This window comes from Ostrea edulis, chromosome 2, assembly GCF_947568905.1.
Source record: "Ostrea edulis chromosome 2, xbOstEdul1.1, whole genome shotgun sequence".
Lineage (NCBI taxonomy): Eukaryota > Metazoa > Mollusca > Bivalvia > Ostreida > Ostreidae > Ostrea > Ostrea edulis.
In genome coordinates this window covers 71,187,413-71,209,921 of record NC_079165.1, presented here as the reverse complement: position 1 = coordinate 71,209,921, position 22,509 = coordinate 71,187,413, and the positions used below count along the sequence as shown (strand labels likewise).

The 22,509-nt window shown below is 36.5% G+C and overlaps 3 protein-coding genes across 3 annotated transcripts in view; 1 reads left to right on the top strand and 2 right to left on the bottom strand.

The window, feature by feature from the left end:
- Window positions 1-1,019: 1,019 nt before the first annotated feature.
- Window positions 1,020-3,155, bottom strand: LOC125681208 (E3 ubiquitin-protein ligase TRIM71-like). The gene has a single exon (XM_048921190.1). The coding sequence runs from the start codon at window positions 3,141-3,143 to the stop codon at window positions 1,071-1,073; it is 2,073 nt and encodes a 690-aa protein (XP_048777147.1). The 5' UTR covers window positions 3,144-3,155; the 3' UTR covers window positions 1,020-1,070.
- Window positions 3,156-3,601: 446 nt separating this feature from the next.
- On the bottom strand, window positions 3,602-5,964 carry LOC125680767 (tripartite motif-containing protein 3-like). Its single transcript, XM_048920532.2, has 2 exons — window positions 4,792-5,964; window positions 3,602-4,640 (listed from the first exon to the last, which is right to left on the bottom strand). Exons 1-2 carry the CDS (start codon window positions 5,887-5,889, stop codon window positions 3,825-3,827), a joined length of 1,914 nt encoding a protein of 637 aa, XP_048776489.2. The 5' UTR covers window positions 5,890-5,964; the 3' UTR covers window positions 3,602-3,824.
- Window positions 5,965-10,561: 4,597 nt separating this feature from the next.
- LOC125678691 (SID1 transmembrane family member 1-like) overlaps window positions 10,562-22,509 on the top strand; it is a 69,054-nt gene continuing 57,106 nt past the window's right edge. The window contains exons 1-6 of the mRNA XM_048917332.2: window positions 10,562-10,985; window positions 14,554-14,681; window positions 17,336-17,506; window positions 20,079-20,223; window positions 20,492-20,575; window positions 20,822-20,969. Of these exons, the coding sequence (XP_048773289.1) occupies window positions 10,791-10,985; window positions 14,554-14,681; window positions 17,336-17,506; window positions 20,079-20,223; window positions 20,492-20,575; window positions 20,822-20,969 (871 nt within the window). The 5' untranslated portion in view covers window positions 10,562-10,790. The remainder of the gene's footprint in view (window positions 10,986-14,553; window positions 14,682-17,335; window positions 17,507-20,078; window positions 20,224-20,491; window positions 20,576-20,821; window positions 20,970-22,509) is intronic.

The following is a 22,509-nucleotide window of genomic DNA, read 5'->3' as shown; positions in this document are numbered from 1 at the left end:
CTCAGCGCATATGGCCAGTGAGCAGTGAGGGTTCTTTAGCGTGCCACACCTACTGTGACACAGGACATTCGCTTTTAAGGTCATCTCCGAGGACCCATGACATTCACACCTGAAGCCGAGCGTTTGGCGATGGAACTGTCACTACCTGTTTTAACGACTTAGGTCTGTCGAGGCCGGGATTCAAACCCCGGCCTTCCGCATGCAACAGACTGTTGAAAGACCTTATCACCAAAGGCTACGGAGATGTTATCAATGAGGAACTCCAGCATCTTTTTAATATCAACTTCAGAGTACTTTTGCGTATAATCAGAGAGGTGTTTAACAAGGTAAGTTTTTGAATGACTGATCACTAAATATTTCCTTTTTTCCATTTCTATTGAAAAAGCCACTGTCTGCGAATTCAGAAAATCTAGTTTTTAATATATCGTGAGGAATGGAATGGTTGAAAGGTTGTTTTGATGGTGATTTGATAAAAGTTTTGTGATTTCAAATTTAAATAAAAGTTCGATTCATTTTTTTAGCAATCTGATTAAAATCAGCTCCTCGATCCGCTCCTGCTCCTCGATCCGCTCCTTTATTTCTTTTGATTTGTCGCTACCTCGAGTAGCGACAAATCAAAAGAAATAAGGGAGCGGATCGAGGAGCTGATTTTAATCAGATTGTTTTTTTAGAATCCACATTTGATTTACACCACTTATATGTTGTGGCACAATACAGCTGTTCAAAGTTTTTCTTTCACTGCAGTTAATATTTTCGCGAGCAAACACAGGGGCTTGGCAGAACACTTACTGGATCCAGCAAAATCACACCTTGCGGTAAGATATATATATATATATATATATATATATATATATATATATATATATATATATCCGAACCAACATCACCAGGAATTCCCTTGAAAGAAATCTTCATGCCCAAGGGAGAAATAGGAAGCCATGCAACACCTATAAATTGATAGGGAATTGTGAAAATATGACATAGCGGGATATAGTTGGAAACTCCAAAAAAGCCTATGATCCTTGCTGAAATCAAGCAAGTCATAAAAGATTTATTTTTCTTTGACAAACTTACGATGATTTTATATAACTGTAAACTTTTATAGTAGCATTCCCACCCCCTATCCACAAAAATCCATCATCGTCAATAGCGACTGACGTGGGTGCAAAAATCCCATCCGTTTCTGTAAGCAATAGTTGAAGAAAACGACCCGCGTGATCTAGCAAATGAATAGAATTATTGGTATAATCGGTAACAATCACATGACCAACACTGTCACATGTTATGCCACGTGGATCAAAAGGGCGTATCGGAGATGATTTTGATCTCTGTGATCCAAGTCCAGGTTCTTTGCTTTCAGATGTAGCAGTTCTTATCACGTGGCTATGTCGTGGTGTCATGATGTTCCCGGATCTGGAATTATCGACGTTAGACAGTGTTGAAAGGTCTTCGCTTGGCGTACAGCTAGGCCGTGTGGTGAAATCATCTGTAGATCCTTGCTGACCGCAATAGATAGCGTTTATTTTTCCAGCGCTATTGAATATGATCACACTATGGCTCAAATTGTCAGCGACAATAAAATCCCCACTGTCATTAATTGCAACGCGTATTGGATACAGAAACATGTCTCCATTTCCCCCAAATACTGTGACCTTGTCGCCGTCGTATGATAGAACAGAAACAGTGTTAACGTGAGAGGTGACGTAGTCAAAATAGGTTTTCGACTGGGGGCAGCACACAACAAGTTGACCTATTGGAGTTATTGTAATTCCTCGCGGAAAGCCATGATCCAGCTTTACAGTTTCTGTAATATTCATTTCAGCGTTCAGCTTTCGTATGCATTTCTCATTTCGGCAACTAACATAAATATTCCCTAACTTGTCTTTTGTGATAAAGTCTATATCACTCCCAAGAGAGAAGGATTTGATTCTCTCCCCTGCCCTATTAACCTTGTATAAGGTCGAAGTCCAACCATACGTCACCCAAGCCTCTCCATTTTGGATTGGACAAATGGAGTTGATAATATCATCTGCATCGTCCACGCGAAAGGAAATAACCTCCAATAGAGATATGTATCTTGGACTTTCAACACGACTTGTCAATATTCCAAACAATCCCTCCAAATCTTCTTCAGCTAGAATACTTGGAATATACCCAACGTCCAATTTGTTTGGACGAACCATGGGGTTGGATCGCAATGTAATATTCTTCAGACGAGTCGTTAGTGCTTCATCTGTGTGCACAATTTCAGTGTCTGATCCACATTCGACGATCTGACTGGCAACTCTCAGACGCGATTGGTACGAAGCGATGGTTTTGTCCATTTTCACCAACTGCTTGTCAACATGTGCATCCTCCATATAAACCTCTTCCTCTACAAATGTTACAAGTTTTTGACACACTTTATCAACAAGCTTGTGAATATTTTCAGATTGGTGCATTATGCTGTTAGTGGTGTCAAACTTTACCCTTTTCACTTCTAACTTATAAGCGGAAAATTCATTCTGTTGTTCCTTTAAGCTGGCTAAACTTACTTCGGCATGATTTATGAGGTCCATCAATCTATCTCGTGTTTGTGTTGCGACATCGGAAAGATCGGATGTATTATGACCATTGTGTGACGTCAACCGACAACGAATACATGTGGCCATATTGCAATCAATGCAGTAGAAACTCATTTCTTCGTGTTGATGTTTTGAGCAAAATGCCTTCGACGTCAGATAAACCCTACCTTCAGGGTCGGTCATACATGCCAGATGATGATTATGAGTCGATTTGATTTTTAAATGAATTTTGCTACATTTTTCACACAGATTTTGTTCACATTCAACGCAACGGTTAACAGCAGGTTGAATATCTTCACATATTTCGCAGTTGGGCCTCTGAAACACAGTTGAGACTAATTGGCTTGCCGTCAGGTGGAAGTTGGGCTCAAAGCCTTTAATACCATTTGTGGGTATAGATATCCGCTCACTGCAGAGTGGACACTGAAATATTCCATTTTGTTTGTTTTCGTCAATATATATTGCTAAACAATCATAACAAAAACTATCAAAGCATGGCAGCATCCTTGGTTCTTTGAAACCTTTGGTGCAGATTCCACACCGCTCCGTTGTTTCTCTAACAAAAGTGGAGGACGCCATTTTCTGAGGATTTGTAAACGTTCCCTTTACACTGTGCAAGATATTTTCTATTGATCTATGTCATGTGCAGATTTCATTTCGCCTGCTTTTGTTGGGTTAGGAATACACAAATGTGAAGTGTTGCAGGTGGACAAACACGTTCATTAAAGGCACAATGATTCTAAAGTCATTTAAGATTTCAAACGAAGTCACAGAAGATATCACAACACTTGTTTCCTATAAGCCTAAAACCTTGCATGTTTTGTTCTCTACTTGGACGTTTACCAAATACATTTCTGCAGTCTAGTCTGCTAAGGTTTAGATTTTTATGTATGGTTTGCTTTTTAAGTTTCCCATGAGATATAAATGCTCTATAAGAAACACTTTCATTAATTAGATGCATTTATACTTTTTCATTGTATTTAATGGACGATGATAAGCCAATGAATGTGAAATGTAGCTAAGCACAAAATACAATATGTTGGTTTGTACTAGAATACTGTACAGTTTAATCAAAATCTGAAAGACACGAGAACATGTATAACACGAGAACAAATATACAATATACGCCACATCATAATACTGCAAAACACAAAATATACATTATCTATACTGTTAACACCCATTAAACACTATATTCTCCCTTTCCCAATTAAATGACAAACCGCACTTCACTTTATTGTAAATCAAAAATTTCAAAAGTCAAAAATGGGTGCATTGGAAAACCTTAACAGTTGCGTCTCGACATCCAATCCACAAATTATTTTTGGAATCCATGGCAACAGAGTATGGGCCATATATTTCATCCTTTGCCGTAAAAAGTAGACGAACGAATTTTCCCGTATGATCCAGAAGATGTACGGCGTCATTGGCATTGTCGGTAACGTAAATGTAACCGCGGGAATCGCAGGCGACACCTCTTGGTTCAAAGGGACTTCGTAAGTTGGCTGTTTCCGTTCCTGTGTAGGAAAATTTTATATGACCGTCCTGACGATGAATGGTGACTCGGCGTTTTTGGCAGTCGGAAACGACTACGTCACCGGTGATGTTACACACTACTCTGAGAGGGTAGAGGAATTCACTGGAAGGATCGCGGAATTCGCCAATAAGACTACCGTCCATGGAGTAGCGAAGGACTTTGTTCCTGTGCCCATCTTTGTAGTCCTGGAAAGCCAGAGACTGTCCAGCGCAAAGGAAAACCTCGCCACTGCTGTTGACTGTGACACCTCGAGGATGCATGGCAACGGTAGCTATTACGGAGAAATCGAGACCATTCCTCCCTTTGAGAATCTGGCGCTGGTCGCTACAGGAAACTATCATGGATCCATCTTTGTTCAGTACAATCGTGTCGATGTTTCGTCCTGCATTCTGAGTTTTCAGTTTAGTTCCGTGAACGTTGAAGAGGTGGATTTCGGGCTTCCAACCAGAAGTTATCCATGCCTCTCCATCTCCTTTTGGACAGATGGAACTTACTACTTTGAAGGTGTCGTCCACTTGAAAGACAGATACTTCCTTCACCTAGAAGAAAAGTTCTATCTATTTGCAAGATTGATAGGATATAGCAGTGTGTAAAATACAATTCATACATTGTAATGTAATTGTTAACAAGTAATATTTATAAAAAGAAATTATGCTACGTCTTGTACATTGCTCTTGCAAGTTTTCTTACTTTTATGTCATCCACTGGCGGTCTATCGGTGGACAAACTTCCAAATAAGTCTTCTATATTTTCTTCCAGAGTGCTACTTGGGGAAAAGGCAAGATCCAGTTTTGTGATGATGCGGTCCTCTGATTTTTTGGTAAGCTTTTCAAGACGGTTAGAGAGCATCTGTTTATTTCTTGCAATCTCTGCATCTGACCCGAAATTAACAACTTGGTTTGCAGCATGGAACTGGGAGGACAGTGCTTTTCCGGCATTTCCAAGCGCTAGTCTTTGAGAGTCCACTCTTGACATTTCGACTCGGAATTCTGCTTCAATGTCATTCATCATCGAACTGGATATTTTGTCGATTCTTGAATGCAGGTCCGATGCTCTCTCACCAATGGCTTTCACAATTTTTTTCTTCGATTGCGTCAGATGGTCTTCGTATTGGTTAATTTCGTTCAGCTGTTCATGCAGAGATGGAAGATAGCTTTTGGCGTCAGACAATTTAGAGCTCAAAAATTGTCTTGTTTCGGATGCAACATCAGAGAGATCATTAGTTGAGTGGTTTTCATGAGTTGTAACTTTACATCTCATGCATATTGGAAGATCACAGACTCTGCAATAAAACGTAAGTTCCTCGGTTTTGTGTTTGTCGCAGAAGACTTTGGCAATGACTGATGGTGTGAGTGGCTTTTCTGGGAAGTTGACAGTCATCAGATGGTGTTCTTTTGATGACGTCATTTTCAAGTGTGTTTTGCTGCAATTCATACATAGATTTTGGTCGCATTCTAGACATCTCTTTTCGGCCTTGCTTGGAATATCGACATCGCAGACGTCACATCTCGAGTTCAGCAAGGCAAGGGTTTTTGCTTGTTCGGCTTTTATATAAAAATTGGTCTGGAAATGTTCGACGCCTCCTGGAGGTAGGTCAGTCTCAATCAAACACAGAGGGCAAGTAAATCGTCCACTACGTTCAGTTTTGTCCACGTACGACTTCAGACAACCCATGCAGAATGTATGGAAGCAAGGCAATATCTTGGGTTTTTTAAACTCGCCCAGACAGATGCCGCAGTTGTCAAGGTCGACATTTAGCTCGATGTTACTGGGTTCTCTGCTCACCATCGTGCGTTTGTTATATTAACGGATGTCCATTTCAAGTGTCTTTAAACCGCTAAACTCTCGCACTTTTAAATGCCACTGCAACAGAAATGAAATATATATTGGAAATAACTCATTGAAGCAAAAGGTAGTCATGAAAATGGCATACGAAGGGCAATTACGGTCGTATTTCTATGTATAACTCGTTACTGTCTATTTTGCTTTTATGTAGTTATGATTCGATGTCATCATGTACTGCCATGGTTATCAAAAACAAATGTAATTTCCCCAATCAAATTAAAATCAGACTTCTTAGATCCGCGCCGTATACTCTGCGTAAGTATGTTATAGCGATTGTGAGCGTATCCTAGGATCTGATTTTAATTAGATTGTAATTTTCCCTATATATTCTATATGAAATAATCCATTTTAAGCTCAACTTTCATGAAAAAGATACCATAAAATCACACGATTAAATTGCACAAGTGTCCCCCAATAAGGAAATGGCGTATTACTGGAGTGAAATTTCCATATCGTAAATTTATTACAAGATTATAGAAGATTGATTGTGTAAACGTCAGGGGATTGAATATGATAATGTAATGCACTATGGTTTTATAATTGATTGATTGAATATTGTTTAACGTCCCTCTCGAGAATTTTTCACCCATATGGAGACGTCATTATTGCCGGTGAAGGGCCTGCAAAATTTAGGCCTATGCTCGGCGCTTATGGCCTTTGAGCAGGGGGGGGGGGGTGTCTTTAATTAACGTGTCACACTTACTGTGACACAGGGCCTCGGTTTTTTGCGATTTCATCCGAAGGTCCGGCCCATTTAGTCGCATCTTACGACAAGCAAGAGACACCGAGGACCTATTCTAACCCGGATCACTACAGGATCATTTATAGAAGAACATGGATCGATTTCAATTTGTAAATTTTTTTTTATATGAGCACAGCTCTTGAATCTGTCAAATCCTTTAGATCGCAGGTTGTGTTCTACACAAAAGTTTGAATAGCACCACATTTTGAATGAAAGATTGACAAAATCGTTATACTTACGTACATCGTACTTTAAGACGTGACAATATACAAATTAATTTTGAAATTACGTCGTAGTCATATTAGATTATTTTGAATTTGCCGTGCTCTTTCGGAAAATCTTTATACTGATACAACATGTAAGTGCTCATCTTTTCCTGTCTATTTTTTTTTTTAAAACTCACAACCCTATGTATGTGGACCTTGTTCTTCCTTGGTAAAAGTTTCACACTACAAATGTAATTTGGTGCCAGGATTTTTAATGAAATTTTCGCGAAATGTTTTCTCCACAAACGCGCCATACTCGAGGTATTGTTTTTCAACTTCTGAATGAAATCACGACGTGTGAGAATTTTAATAGGTATACACAAATTAAATTGCAGTCATTCTTTTTAAGTGTGTGTTCCTTTAATGAATTACTGAACTATGAAACGCCCTTATTCAAATGTTGGAATGTTGAGAGAGAGAGAGAGAGAGAGAGAGAGAGAGAGAGAGATGGTAAAGCGTGCAAAGTAAGGACATCCTTTAACCCTTTGACCGGTGTGGTTAGGACAGAAATTCTGTTCTTATAGTTACGTCTCTATAACGTAACCCACAGAATGTAAAAGTTGTAGATAAAAGACAATATATTGGGGGGGGGGGGGGGGGGGTTGGTGGTGTGGGGTCATATCAATTATCACAATCATACGGGTGGCCCGTATAGAATAGAATATGATTTATTTCCAAATTAGGGCCCTCTCGGGCATACAGCATACATGATTGTTAACATTTCAATGTGCAATGACGATATAAATGCGTTATTTCTTGACGGATTTTTCAACTGTAAAACCAGGACCTGTATAAACACCATTGATTTTACATATTTCACTATACTTTGAATAGCTTGTCGCTAGAAAAGCAGACTGGTTTAGATATTGAATTTGAGTACTATCAAAATACTGTATACTTATTGTATACAGCACAGTGATAACAGAGACCGGGGAACAAGCCAAGAGACCAACATCAATCCCGTTCTTTCCACTTGAATCATATGACAGTTCCTAAATGTAAAATGAGAAACATTTCATAAAGTATCTAAAAATGTACAAGACTTAAAAAAAAAAAAAAATTAAGAATTTTTTTTCTCTGTGGCTGGAAACTGTTTCATACATAAGTACAAAGGTTAGTAAAACTTCTCGTGATAGGGTTAAATAGAAAATATTTATGTATATATATTATAAAATTAAACACAATCTTCTGCATTAGAAACAAATATTCAATGTCAAGCACAATGTAATTTACATAAAAGGGATTGGGTAACTGTCCCTATTACTTACAGTACACCCAGGGTACCCTTTGTAACATGAACTAACTCAGACTTTGTTCCAGATTTGCGTTGTACACGAGGGCATGGATTGTGACGCTTCACGCCATATATTGTATAGCGCTTCGTGAAAAGTTGCCCTTTGGCGGACCCCCCCCCCCCTTCATAAAAAAAATCTTGCCAGAAAAAGGTAAACATAACACATTTTGAGGGTGGGACCCCTCTTTGAAAATTAAAATTAATGGTAGACACCCCCCCCCCTTTCAAAAATCCCTGGATCAATGAAATACGTTCAAAATAAAAACCTGTGGATCAGAAAAGGTAAGCATCAATGTCATTTCTAAAACGGTATGTGCAGAACCGTGATTCACACGACAAACGAAGACATTTGTTCACTCATTTATAATTTTTCAAAGAAAGGACCATGATTTATCTTCAGTTTGAAAATTTTAGGGGGGGGGGGGGTGGGCAAATCCGCCACTTAATAAGGTTAATAACCTATGAAGACATGGTATTCTGGATAAAGTAGGTAAAATTATTACTGGAAAAAGATGCAGATAATTATATTTAAACATTGTCATGTGGTTTATATATACCTATAAATTAATTAAATTTGCTTACATTTTGGCACTAGACACAGGGAGAATCTATGGCCATACATGATCATATAAGAAATTCTTTTAAAGTAAGCACCGCCCCTTGGTGGCTTCTGCACACTTGTTACCAGATACGGGTACTTAAAATCCTGCTTTGGATACAAGGAGAATCCTGTCAAATATAACACTAAGAAATTCTTAGCACTGTCCCCTGGTATCCTTTGTAGTTTTGTGATAAACTTTTGAAATTGTTATACATGTATATAAATATGTATATACATGTATTGCCATAACAATGGTACATAATGGAATAAATTTATTTAAACAAATTTGGGTCCCTTGATGGCATACAAGTACATGTAAAGACAGACGCGTATAGCTGCCTATATATACAAAACTTGTACGCAACTGCGTGCACATCATTTACGAGAGAGAGAGAGAGAGAGAGAGAGAGAGAGAGAGAGAGAGAGAGAGATCCCTGTCGTTGAAATATGTGCCTAAAATAACAGCATTATATATATAGTGCCAGATTATGATTTAATCAACCTCGCATCATGATGGCCATTCGATGAAATTTACAGTCCCTTTTGAATTTCAAATTATTAACATCATGCCGAATATCACTTTATAATGTATAGCCTATATGTAGGGTATGTAGTAGACGGATTAAGATATTTTTTGTTATCAGTACCATTTACCATAGTAATAGTACACCAATTGAAAACATCTATTTAAAACAATTTGTAGAAGGAATGTAAAGTTAGTCCTAGTTGGCTACTCGCGGCTGGCATAATAAAACACTTCAGAAGTTCGTTATATTTTGGAAATCGACAAGAACCCCCTGTTTCTGTGATTTCATTGCAAAAATCAAATGTGCCCCCATCAGGGCTTTGCCTTGATCAATGCGGCCCCCAGCTAGACCACTTGCCATACCGGTACTTTGCGTAGACCTAGGCTACATCTGGCTACGTGCTATTCGCTGAAAGAGCAACAAACAAAATAATATGAGAAGAACGTCAAAATTAATAGCAGCAACATGTCGACATATCCGTGTTTGTTATTTTTTCATATCTCCCCTTTTCAATTAGATTATGTATGTTTATTCTAAATTTACAGATAATTTTTCTTTGCATTGCACTACGTCTAGACCTAGTCATGTTCTAGGTTGCCTTTCCTCCATTCAAAATTGTGTGGAGAAAAAAGAATTGTTAGGCCTACATGAGATATCTCTTTAAGTGAAGGAGATATCTCTCAAAGTAAGAGATATTTCTCAGAGTAAAAGAGATATATCTTTAAGTGAAAGAGATATCTCTCTAAGTGAAAGAGATATTTCTTAAAGTGAAAGAGATATCTCTAAAGTAAAAGAGATAGCTCTCTAAGTGAAAGAGATATCTCTCTAGATGAAAGAGATATCTCTCTAAGTGAAAGAGATATCTCTTCTTTAGAGAGATATCTCTTAATCTTAAGAGATATCTCTCATTTTAAAGAGATATATCTTTAAAATAAGAGATATCTTTAATTTAAAGAGATATCTTATTTTTCGAATAAATAGTAAAAGGGCTTGCCATATACATGTCTTTTATGTCTCTTATCATAATTGTTTTTTGTATATCGTTCCCTGTGAGTCCATAATTGGTCAATAAATCAATTCAATAAATATAATAACATATTATTTCAAATAGTTACACATTTTATAACATTATTTCAAATAGTTACACATTTGTGCGGATATTTTGCATTTCATGTTTTATCGAGCATTAATGAGTTCCGGTGAACGGAAGAGCAGTCATATGACAAGAAGCTGAAGAGGTCTGTCAGACTAGCCTCTAGCTAACTTAGGTTGATTGAAACAAAAGTAACAATGAATTCAGCATTTCAAAAGAAAAATCATATGGCAGTTCGAGAGTAGGCCTGTCTGTTAACTTGCTGATTGAAACGGAAGTGAAAAGCGACAGCAAATTCAGTACACCGCTCAACGTAGAAAAATGACTGTCCGTCTTGGTATCAAAAGTTTCGTCTTTGGTATTTATGTGGTCGGAATTGCAATATTGCCAATATTCCACACATTCGAGAAAATTCCAGATGTCACTAAAGCCGATTTCAACAAAATTTACTCATCTTCCATCAACACTACGAATGAAGCCATTTACGAATTCACTTACAGTGAAATGAAAAATAGGGTAAGTATTTAGAAATGATTAGTAGGTTTTAAAGTATGAGGTCTAACGCATCAAATGTATTCAGAGACTGCAGTATATGCATTTGCATATGAAATTTATTGAATTCTTTTGCTTTTGAATAATATTTTGAATTGATATTATATGAATAAACATGTCAGTGTGACTGACAACATGAATATTCATTGGCAGGAATAACAATGGAATAAAGTGACAAATTTCTTATTAATTTGTTAAAACTGATAACATGGAAAATTCTAAGGGCAAAGTTAAATATTTTCAAATTTAAGAACATATGCAATATTTTTGACATTTTCTCTAAAATTATTTTTTCCTCTCCACGATATGAATTAAGAGTTCTTGTATGATTTCCAAAATAGTAATTCAAATTTAGATTGTAGTCACGGCACCAAATGTAACAGGAAAGGAGAAAATGCAATGAACCAGACTGGGATTTGAACCTGGACCCCCTGAATCTCTAGTCAGGTGCTCTACCAACTGATCAAGCTGGCCACTGGCGATCGATTCAGTCTGACTGCTACATTTATCATACTTTTAATATTGGCATTGGTAGCACAGTGGTTAGATCACCTAACTAGTGATGAAAGGGTCCCAATGATTTTTCTCCCCTTCTTTGTTACAGTAATGTCCATTTATACTACTCACTGTAATGACAACAACCAGGAACTATTAAAATATGCTAACTCTAAAACAGACATGGTAATATGCCCCAAATTGTTTTGTAGAAACAAGGAGGAATGCACGTGAAGTCACGCAAAATTATGTATTACTGCGAAATGTCGTGTCTGTCCTTAAAATAGGTCTACTATTCTGCAAAATATTCCACATCTGAAACATATCTAATGTAGATTACCTTCTCTGGGCCCAGTTGCACGAAGATGAGTTAAGTTTAACTGATAGTTATAACGTCTAGTTCATGCTATGTAAATGTAAGAGTTAATGGGAAGTTAACTATCTGTTAAAGTTAACTAACCGTCATGCAATGCTTTGTTTGCCTGTGTATATTGAGGGTGGTGGTGGTGTATAAAGGATATTTAGAATTTTTAAATAAGAACAAACTTATAGACATGATGAAGTAAGGGTTGTTAATGCTTTTGATAACCGTAACAGTTGTCTTTTATGTATGTATTTTCATAAAGCCATGCAGGTGGGTAAAAGAAGAAGTGTATCTATTTCCCACTGTTTAGATGCATGTTAAATAGTGTTGTCACGATGATCGATTTTTAATCGATAATCAATCGGAAAGGTTGTTGATTTTCAACAATTGATTTGAGATTTCATAATCGATTATAACCGATTATAATACAGTATTAGTACCTATTTTAATTCAAATAAAAGCTTTCCAGTCTTTTTACAACTGTTCAAGTTCTGTCTTTGTCCGCCTTGTTAACATGCTAAAAGTGAGGTATAGTACAGTAGGAGTCGGTTCTGGATCCTCATAAGTCTTCTTACAATGTCAAAAATAAATATCAAATTCATTGTATTAATGAAACAAAATGTATTTACATATTGACAGTGATACAGTTATTTTGAATTTTTCCAAAAGTAATTTATCACCGATTATAATCCGGAATAATACGGATTGATCAGATAGGGTTTCTCAATTATATGTAAAAAAGTCTGTTGTTTGGAAACACTGGTTTCCGTAAAAAGCAGAGTGCAGTCGGGGCGCCCTCAATGAAAACCCTCGATTCATTGATTGAATAACAATTTTGTTTAACATCCCTTTCGAGAATATTTCACTCATATGGAGACGTCACCACTGCTGGTGAAGGGCTGCAAAATTTGGGCCTATGCTCGGCGCTTATGGCCATAGAGCAAGGAGGGATCTTTATCGTGCCACATCTGCTGTGACACGGGACCTCGGTTTATGCAGTCTTATCCGAAGGACCGCCCCATTTAGTCACCTCTTACGACAAGCAAGGGGTAGATATCTACTGAGGACCTATTCTAACCCGGATTCCCATAGGATTAAAAACCCTCGATATGGAAAGATTTGCAAGAAAGTATATATAGTAAACAGTTGTTTCATTTGGTTTTCCAGATTCAAATAAATCTTGTGCATATGAAAATTCCAACATTTTACTTGACTCAGAAAAGTTAACATTTAAGTGAATGATAATTAAGATTTTCATTATCTAAAAGACGTGTATAGTAATATACACACTATAGTGACTACATACAGTGAGTGTCAATGATCTTGAAATTTTAATGTTACTCATTTATTATAATTTTTAATGCAAAAAGTTTCCAATCCGATTATATGCCGATCATCGATCGGTTACAGTCATCCAATGCTACCGATTAATCGATTATGATTTCCAACCGATTTGACAACACTAATGTTAAATATATGTGTATTATGTTTAAGAGCACTTCCCCTGTCCTGTTTACAGATAACAAATTTAACCTTGTATATGATAAGAAAGGAAGGTCTCATATTGACCTGTATTTATGATAGATATTTCCTGTTCAGAGTTTGTGGTATGAAAGAGCTGTTCATTGACAGTTTGTTTCAGGTTTAATTCACATGTAGATATGTGTACCATCATATATCTAATACTGACAATGACTTAAGGATAAGGATTGTATTGTTTGTTACTTTAATATATTCTCTGCATACTTCCTTGTAAAACAACATGTCATTTAACCAGCTGTTTCTTTGAAACAAGTTTAGAATTTCTTTCTTTCTCAAACTCTCAAATTAGAAAATCTCAAAATTATTAACAGAAAACTTTCCTTGGTTGAAAGACATGCCCATGACAGGAGACAATACGCCAGTTTCAAGATACGAACTCTTCTGTGTAGGAGGTGCATTTAGTGGGACTTTGAATGACTAAGTGGGATAGAAAGGGCATACAGTCAGCGAGGAAGATGATAAAATGTATTCAAAGCGGCTTCTCTTTTAATATGTAAATGTGGGAAATACAAAATACTATCGAAAGAAATGTTTTACTAAAGTGGAAACATAAAAACAATGTCATATTTGCAAGTAATGTCTTTGATATGGTACTTATGACCAACGGAATAACGTGATATGATAAGAATTTTATGTTTTTAATTACTCCCTAAATACTTATAACTTACTTAGTTTGTGTATCAGTCGAATTTGGGTGATCTAACAGTGTAAGAGAAACTTACTGAGTACATTCACTTATGCAGTGATGAACATTAGTCCCACTCCCGCGTGTAAACAAATTGTTTCGTGCCTCACTATATACGAGAGTTCTCCAAAGGGAAATAACTCGGGTGTATCTCGAAACCGGCGTATTACAAGACTTTTTTCTTGGTAAACATCAACAATGTTTGAAAACTCTGTGTTGATAGACAGGAACCTTATTATGATTATGGACTCCCCAGACAGTAAGAAACAGTATAACAGGCAACATTGATTTGTTGATTTAATTGTGCCCATATAATATTTCTTCAATGATATTCATGTTAAAAAGTAAAATTCCTGTGAAATAAATTATGTTTGCATGAAGGGATTGAAATATGCCCTGTCAATAAAGACAAATGCTTTCATCAATTCTTACATTGTGATTGACAGACCACTGCTTTAAGGATCACCACTGAACTAGTATCTAAAGACTATGTCAAAGGATTTCCTACAATTGTTGTGGTTCGACAGCAGCAGAGAACATTATCATGGACAATACCAATGTATTTGGAATACAGGTATGGAATGGAAGTTTAGAAATCCTCAGGCAGAGTAGTGGGGATGTTGGTGACATGGCTGTTTGTTGTTCATATATTGGTGTATTTGTTATGATGTATGTTCATTGGTCTGCTCTTCAATGTGTACCATATTTAAACATTTCTTATAGCTAACTGGGGGTGGGGTGGGCGGTGATTGGGGGGGGGGGTGTCTGGGCCCAAACCTTGCAAAAATAAATCATATAATTTTTAAAATCTTTCTTGTATCCAGATATCTTGTTGTCTATTGACAAATCATTCCATGATAAGTATGGAAATCTGTACCAAATCATGAAGTTTGTGAGGCTTTGTCAGGAATTCTGGTGCTAGGCTGGGGCTTTTTTGACTAATATAGTAAAAGTGTCTGATATTGTGAAACATCGTGCACATGCATACTAGTAAATTCAGAGGAATAATAAGCATGGAGTCTCTACCAAAATTGTAATATTTGGGGCTCCTGGGTAAGGGTTTGAGATTTCTATTTGAATTATACAATGAGAATCTTTTAATTTATAAAAAAATATTTTTTTTGCCACTTGATGTCCAGTAAACAAACCAGGCTCCGGGATCATGAAACTGTCTTAAACTTTAAGACAGTTTCATGATCCCGGAGCCAGGTGCATAGTTAAAGTTCTTACAGACAAAGCTTGTGTGGTATATATATACTGTCTAGGAAACCAGCTTGTTGGTCTGTTAAACTTGGTTTCAATGTCTGTCTAGTTTGTCTTTCCATCATTCTTGGTGGATCATATTTTGCAATGGAGAGGCATTATAGGGCCATATTTATTTCAAAGGTTGCTTATAACCAGATAATGTGTCATGACCTTGAACTAAAGTCACTTGTCCAAAGTCAAGGTCACTCATAATGCTTCTAAAAATCTGAGTACAAACTTGTGAGATAGAGAAAATATATGCGGAAATTATTAGCAACATAACTAAATCTCAGAATAGACCAGTGAAGAGACATTGGAAGCTGATATTAGACACAAAGGTTGCTTATACAAGTTGCTTGTGTAAGATGGTGTGTAATTACTCTTCACAGATTCCGTTTGTCAGTGGTTTTTCATTTTGCAGTTCAGTTTATGAATTAGAAGAAGAATGAAGATACACAAAATTATTCTATTTTTATGCCCCCCTTTGAAAAAGAGGGGGCATATTGTTTTGCAACTGTTGGTCTGTCAGTCGGTCTGTCGGTCAGTTGGTCTGTAGACCATGTGTTGTCCGCTCAATATCTTTCGACCCCTTTGCTTGATAACAACCAAACTTAGTACAGGGGTTGCCCCTGGAGAGTAGATGATCCTTATTGATTTTCAGGTCACATGGTCAAAGGTCAAGGTCAAACTGCAGGTCTTTACCCCATGTGGTAGACCATGTGTTGTCCACTCAATAACTTTTGACCCCTATGCATGATAACTACCAAACTTGGTACAAGGGTTGCCCTTGGAGAGTAGATGATCCCTATTGACCTTCAGGTCACATGGTCAAAGGTCAAGGTCAAACCTCTGGTCTTAAGCTTAACCATGTGTTGTCCGCTCAATATCTTTTGACCCCTGTGCTTGATAATAGCCAAAATTGATACAGAGGCTTTCCTTAGAGAGTAGATGATCCCTATGGATTTTCAGGTCACGTGGTCAAAGGTCAAGGTCAAACTGCTGGTCTTAACCCCATGTGGTAGACCATGAGTTGTCCGCTCAATATCTTGAGAACCATTCACTTGATTGTAATGATATTTCATATGTGGGTTGGTTATAAAAAGAAGAGGACCTCTATTGTTTTTCAGGTCAAAAGGTTAAAGGTCAAGGGTCAATCTACTCTGGACATAGGAATATACTGTCCGCTCAATATCTTGAGAACCCTTTGCTTGACAGACATCAGACTTGGTACACTGGTACATCATCAGGAGAAGATGACACCTATTGATTTTGAGGTCACATGGTCAAGGGTCAAACTGGACATAGGAATATATTGACCACTGAATGTCTCAAGACTCCTTTGCTTGACAGACATCAAACTTGGTACACTGGTATATCTTCAGGAAAAGATGACCCCTAATGATTTTGAGGTCGCATGGTCAAAGGTCAAGGGTCAAACTGGACATAGGAATACACTGTCTGTTCAATATCTTGAGAACCCTTTGCTTGACAGACATCAAACTTGGTACACTGGTACATCATCAGGAGAAGATGACTACGAATGAATTTGAGGTCACATGGTCAAAGGTCAAGGGTCAAACTGGACATAGGAATATACCGTCCCTTCAATATCTTGAGAACCCTTTGCTTGACAGACATCAAACTTGGTACACTGGTACATCTTCAGGAGTTGATGACCCCTATTGATTTTTAGGTCACATGGTCAATCCACTCTTGACATAGGAAGATATTGTCTGCTCAATATTTTGAATTGATGATACTACTCTCAATTAAATGATGTGTGTGTGTATAACCCTTTTCAATTTTGCACCATGGGGGGCATATGTGTTTTACAAACATCTCTTGTTTTGAGAGAAAGTTACATCTTGTGTTTTTATGCAATTGTTTTAAGTAAAATTATATGCACAGTTACACATACTATTTCTACATGTTTGTTTTTCAAAGTGGAAAATGTTGCTCATGAATTGCATGTCTATGTTTCAGTGATGATGCTACTCCGTATGAGACAGTGAGCCGCACTTTGTGTCCACTGGATGCGAGTCATAGGTCAGAGAAACCAGAAGAACTGAACTTCTTTGTAGACTTTTCAACCTTTAGTAAGGATCCACTAAATTTTACATTAAAAGCAACAAAAGTGGAAGATTTTCAAGTCAGGTAACAATGTGATTCATATGTATTTTTATAATGTAAAGGTGCATTTTATGTGTTGATATACAGACCCTGAAGCGTACTACTACACCAGTGGAATGGTGAATGGTTTGGGATCGAACAGTTTTGTTGGGGGAACAAACACTGAATGGTTTGAACGGAACGATTCTCAGCGAGAAATCAATGGTTTGAGATTGGGAACAAATGATTCTCATTGATAACGGAATGCTTTGGTCTAAGATGGGAATGAACAGTAAATGGCCTCAATTTCAAATTCAGCATTTCGGACACTTTTGGTACTTTTTTTCATATTAAATAGACATTGCGGGAAAGAGAGATGTTACTTGCCAAAATAAAAGTTTATTTTGATTAATATTTTAAAAAGGAAGGAAGGGGGATGGAAGTGAATTTATACATACAATTATGCATGCTTTAAATTCCACCAGGGGATATTTTCATTTATGTATTGTAATCAATCGAAAACAACCTCACACCTTTAGAAATTGATAAAAATCGAATTGCATCATTTCAGGCTAGGCCTGATTTCAATATTATATAATGTAACATTGTCACTCTTTACTAAAATGTAATGATTTTTTTTAATTACTTAATGCACAGGTAATTTTAAAGAGGAATTCAGTTTGTACATGTATTACACATATTTTTGCAACCATTGGTAACCTTTTAATCAAGGGCTCATATAGGTGGAGTTTGCGTGTTAACTATAGTCTAGTGCGGAAGTTTAGTTTACGCATGTCTAGTCAACTAGTGCACGCAAACAAAGTTTAGTTTAGTCCAGAAATTAAAATATGGCTCTCTGCAACAAATCAGTTGTGGAATTGTCAATTTTGGAAAGTAGTTTTCCCAAAATTGTGAATGATTTAATTTAGAATAGTTTTTTAATTGCATTTGTTAAGCTCGCTTTCTAAGTGGAGAACGACTGACTTCGATATCAATTGTTGTATATTTCTGCTAACATGCTCAAACTACTTTTCACACTTTGTGCGCCATCTTTGAACTAGACCACTAGTGCGTGATAGAATAGTTAGTAATTTTCGACTAGACTCTTTCACTTCCAGCAAACTAAAGCACGTTCGGGTGAACTATAGTTTTACTTTTGTGACTATAGTTTGCAATCGAACTCCACTAAAGCTATACAAATATACCTTCAGTGTATATAGCGTGTTAAACCATTTGAAATTTTTTATCATATGCATATTCAGAATAAATGTATCCAAAATGAATAGATCAATACATGTGCATGTAATTTAATGATAAATGATAATTAAGGATTTTAATTTGAAAATTGTTAATAATAATTAATTTTAATAAAAAATGATTTATTTTGCATTTAAACCTGATAGGAGGGGAATATCCTCATTGTTTCAATATCATGGTGACTAATTATCATGTTTGTTGATGGTACACGTACAAGTAAAGATACCCATTCAATACACGTACATTAAAAAGGCTTTGAAGACACCTGCCAAAGTTTAAAGAAGGATATCAATTAAGCCAATGTCACCTGAGATGGGGGCCTGAGATGGACTCTGTGTCCACTCTCCCAGACTAGTACACCATTACTCTAGCAGCTCATAGTATCTTGATCACTTCATACCTTCTTTTAATGATGACACCACACCAATTGAAATTCTAACAAGTAATTTAAATATTTCAATTTTCCAGCATTTTCACCCTTCTTAAAGTAGATTTTAGAATTTGACAGTTTATTTGTTTTTAAATCCCTTATTGAAAAAAAAAATTTTAAATCCCAACTGCACAAACTTTTTCTTTTCATCAACAGTAACTTTATCGTTACTCATTTATTTATGTACTGGTTTCAAAATAAAATATAATCCATTTTCACATATTTTTTTCAAGTAAGTTGATGTCTGTTCACAATCTTGATGAAAGTAAATTTGCCTTTTACCCCAAAATAAATGTATGCTCTGTCCTGTCGTGATGAACTGGTAATTTGTCTGTAGATTTTTATGGATTTGAACTGCAGAACTCTCTACCCTTGTACAACTTTTAAAATATTGTGTCGAATCAAGAGCGATAGTCTTCTTCCATCTTGACGGAGCACCATGTTGACCTACCATAACAAACTGATGTGCGAGTTCCAAATGACTATGCAGGAATAAACACTTTGAGGAAATGAACGCTTTGAGGGAACAAACGGTTTTAGATGATAATGGAACACTTTTGTCTTGGAACGGAATGCGGAACGGTTTGAACGGAATGGTTTGATGTGGGAACAGAAGAGTTCTTATTGGGAATGGAACGGTTCAAATGGTGTAGTAGCACGCTTCAGGGTCTATAGCATTAAATTTTATTTTAAAAAATTCACATATTTTTAATTTTATGAATATAAGTCATGAGTCATTTTTATTTCAGTGTTTGGTAGAAAAAAAAACTCTTCCAGGAATACTCTCCATTTATGAATGTGTGGGGTTTTCCACAAAGACTTTGCCTTGGTTATAACATTGTTGATAGTTATTCTACAAAATGTATATACAATTATAAACCAAAAAGTTTAAATTGACAGTTGATCTTGTCTACTGTATGTATTTATCAGTATTGGTGTCCCAAAGGAGATTGAAATCACTCCGTCAGAGCCAAAGTTCTACATGTACTCATTCCCAGAGGGGATCGACACAGTAATGGTTCATGCTACATCAAAGGATGAGAGCTGTGCCGTGATGTCCATTCAAAAAATACAGGTAAAACTAGCAGAAAATTCTTCAACTGGTCTTTCGAAATGTGTATTTATTTGTATCGGATTCTCTGTATTTCTGTTATGTCACAACACAATCTAATTAAATTAAGCTGTTTTGAATCTGATACCACCTCAAATTCTAAGCGGATTCAAAACAGCTAATTTTGATTAGATTGGTCATGACAAAAACCATTTGACTGATCTTTTGAAATGCATAATAATATTCAATGTATTTTGACAGTTTCAATGAGTTCTATTGATGATTGTTACAGTGTCCGGTGTATGATTTGAATACTAATGTGGAGTTTGAAGGAAAGTACCAAACAATGACCAAACAGGCTGCTATTCAGATACAGGTAAGTACCAAACAATGACCAAACAGGCCACTATTCAGATACAGGTAAATACTTTTGTTTCAATTAAAATATGAAATGCAAATCAGTGATTTTATGTGAAAAGAAAAGACAGTGCTGTATAATCGGAGTTATAACAAATAGGATTGGAGGATGCATTATGTGAAGTCTTTGTAATAATCATTATGGTACAATGTATATACAATGTCATATTTTGATTTTCACTAATAAAGAACTGCTGTCTTACAGAAAGCTGATTACCCCAGACAGGCTTTCTATGTGGTATTTATTCTGAAGCCTCTAGACAAGGATTGTTCCTCCCAACTAGAAGCCATCTTACCCGCAGGAGTCAAGCGGGCAAAGAATGTGACACTGGAAATCAAGAAAACCATAAGTGGTAGGACCAGACAGACGAGATTCATGTCACAAACAAGATTTATATGATAATCAAACAAGATTAATATAAAACAAACAAGATTCATATACCTTAATATATTGCACTTTTTCTCTAGAATTTTATTTTGTGAGAAAGGGGTACATATTATATATACCGCTAGAGGGTTTTTTTTTTACCTATATTACTTTTTTCAAGTGATTTCATCACCACAATAACCCACAGATAAAACTTTGTATTTAGATTTCCTTTTTCTTGTTCGCTCACCTGAGCCAAAGGCTCACGTGAGCTTTTCTGATCAAAATTTGTCAGTTGTCTGTCGGCGTCGTAAACTTTTCACATTTTCGACTTCTTCTCAAGAACCACTGGGCCAATTTCAACCAAACTTGCCACAAAGCATCCTTGGGAGAAGGGCTTTCAAGTTTGTTCAAATGAAGGGCCATGTCCCTTTCAAAGGGGAGATAATCACAAAAATGCAAAAATAGGGTGAGGTCATTTAAAAATCTTCTCAAGAACCACTACGCCAGAAAAGCTGAAATTTACATGAAAGCTTCCTGACATAGTGCAGATTCAAGTTTGTTCAAATCATGGCCCCCGGGGGGTTGGATGGGCCACAATAGGGGATCAAAGTTTTACATACTAATATATAGGAAAAATCTTCTTCTCAAAAACTGCTGAGCCAGAAAAGCTGAGATTTACATGAAAGCTTTCTGACATAATGCAGATTCAAGTTTGTTCAAATCATGGCCCCCGGGGGTGTGATGGGGCCACAATAGGGGATCAAAGTTTTACATACAAATATGTAGGATAAATCTTTAAAAATCTTCTCAAGAACCACTGAGCCAGAAAAGCTGAGATTTACATGAAAGCTTCCTGACATAATGCAGATTCAAGTTTGTTCAAATCATGGCCCCCGGGGGTAGGATGGGGCCACAATAGGGGATCAAAGTTTTACATACAAATATACATGTATAAGGAAAATCTTTAAAAATCTTAAGAACCACTGAGCCAGAAAAGCCGAGATTTACATGAAGGCTTTCTGACATATCTCAGATTTCAGTTTGTCAAAATCATGCCCCCCAGGGGTAGGATGGGGTCTCAAGGGGGATCAAAGTTTTGCATACAAATATATAGGGTTTCAAATCTTTAAATATGAGCCAAGGTGACTCAGGTGGGCCTCTTGTTTTTCACCTGTATTAGGCCGTATTATATTTTTAAAAGTGAAAATCAATCTTTAGAAAAATTTTGCATGACCATAAAATCGTAGAAAATGTGATACTTATAATATGTAAATAATCAAATTATCATGAAACAGCCATTTAGTATTAATTTGACCAGTATAGTCATCATCTCAAAGTATGTCGCTATTCAAAGATGTTTAGGCCAAGAGATGTTTACAAAAAGCCTTGCCACATGATAAAAACTAAAATAACAATGCGAGGTTGAAAATTATTTGCCACTAAAAGGTTAAATGACTGTAAGGTTTATGAATAGTATTCAGTGAAATGTTAAAGTGGGAACTTTGAATAACTTTTCTTATACA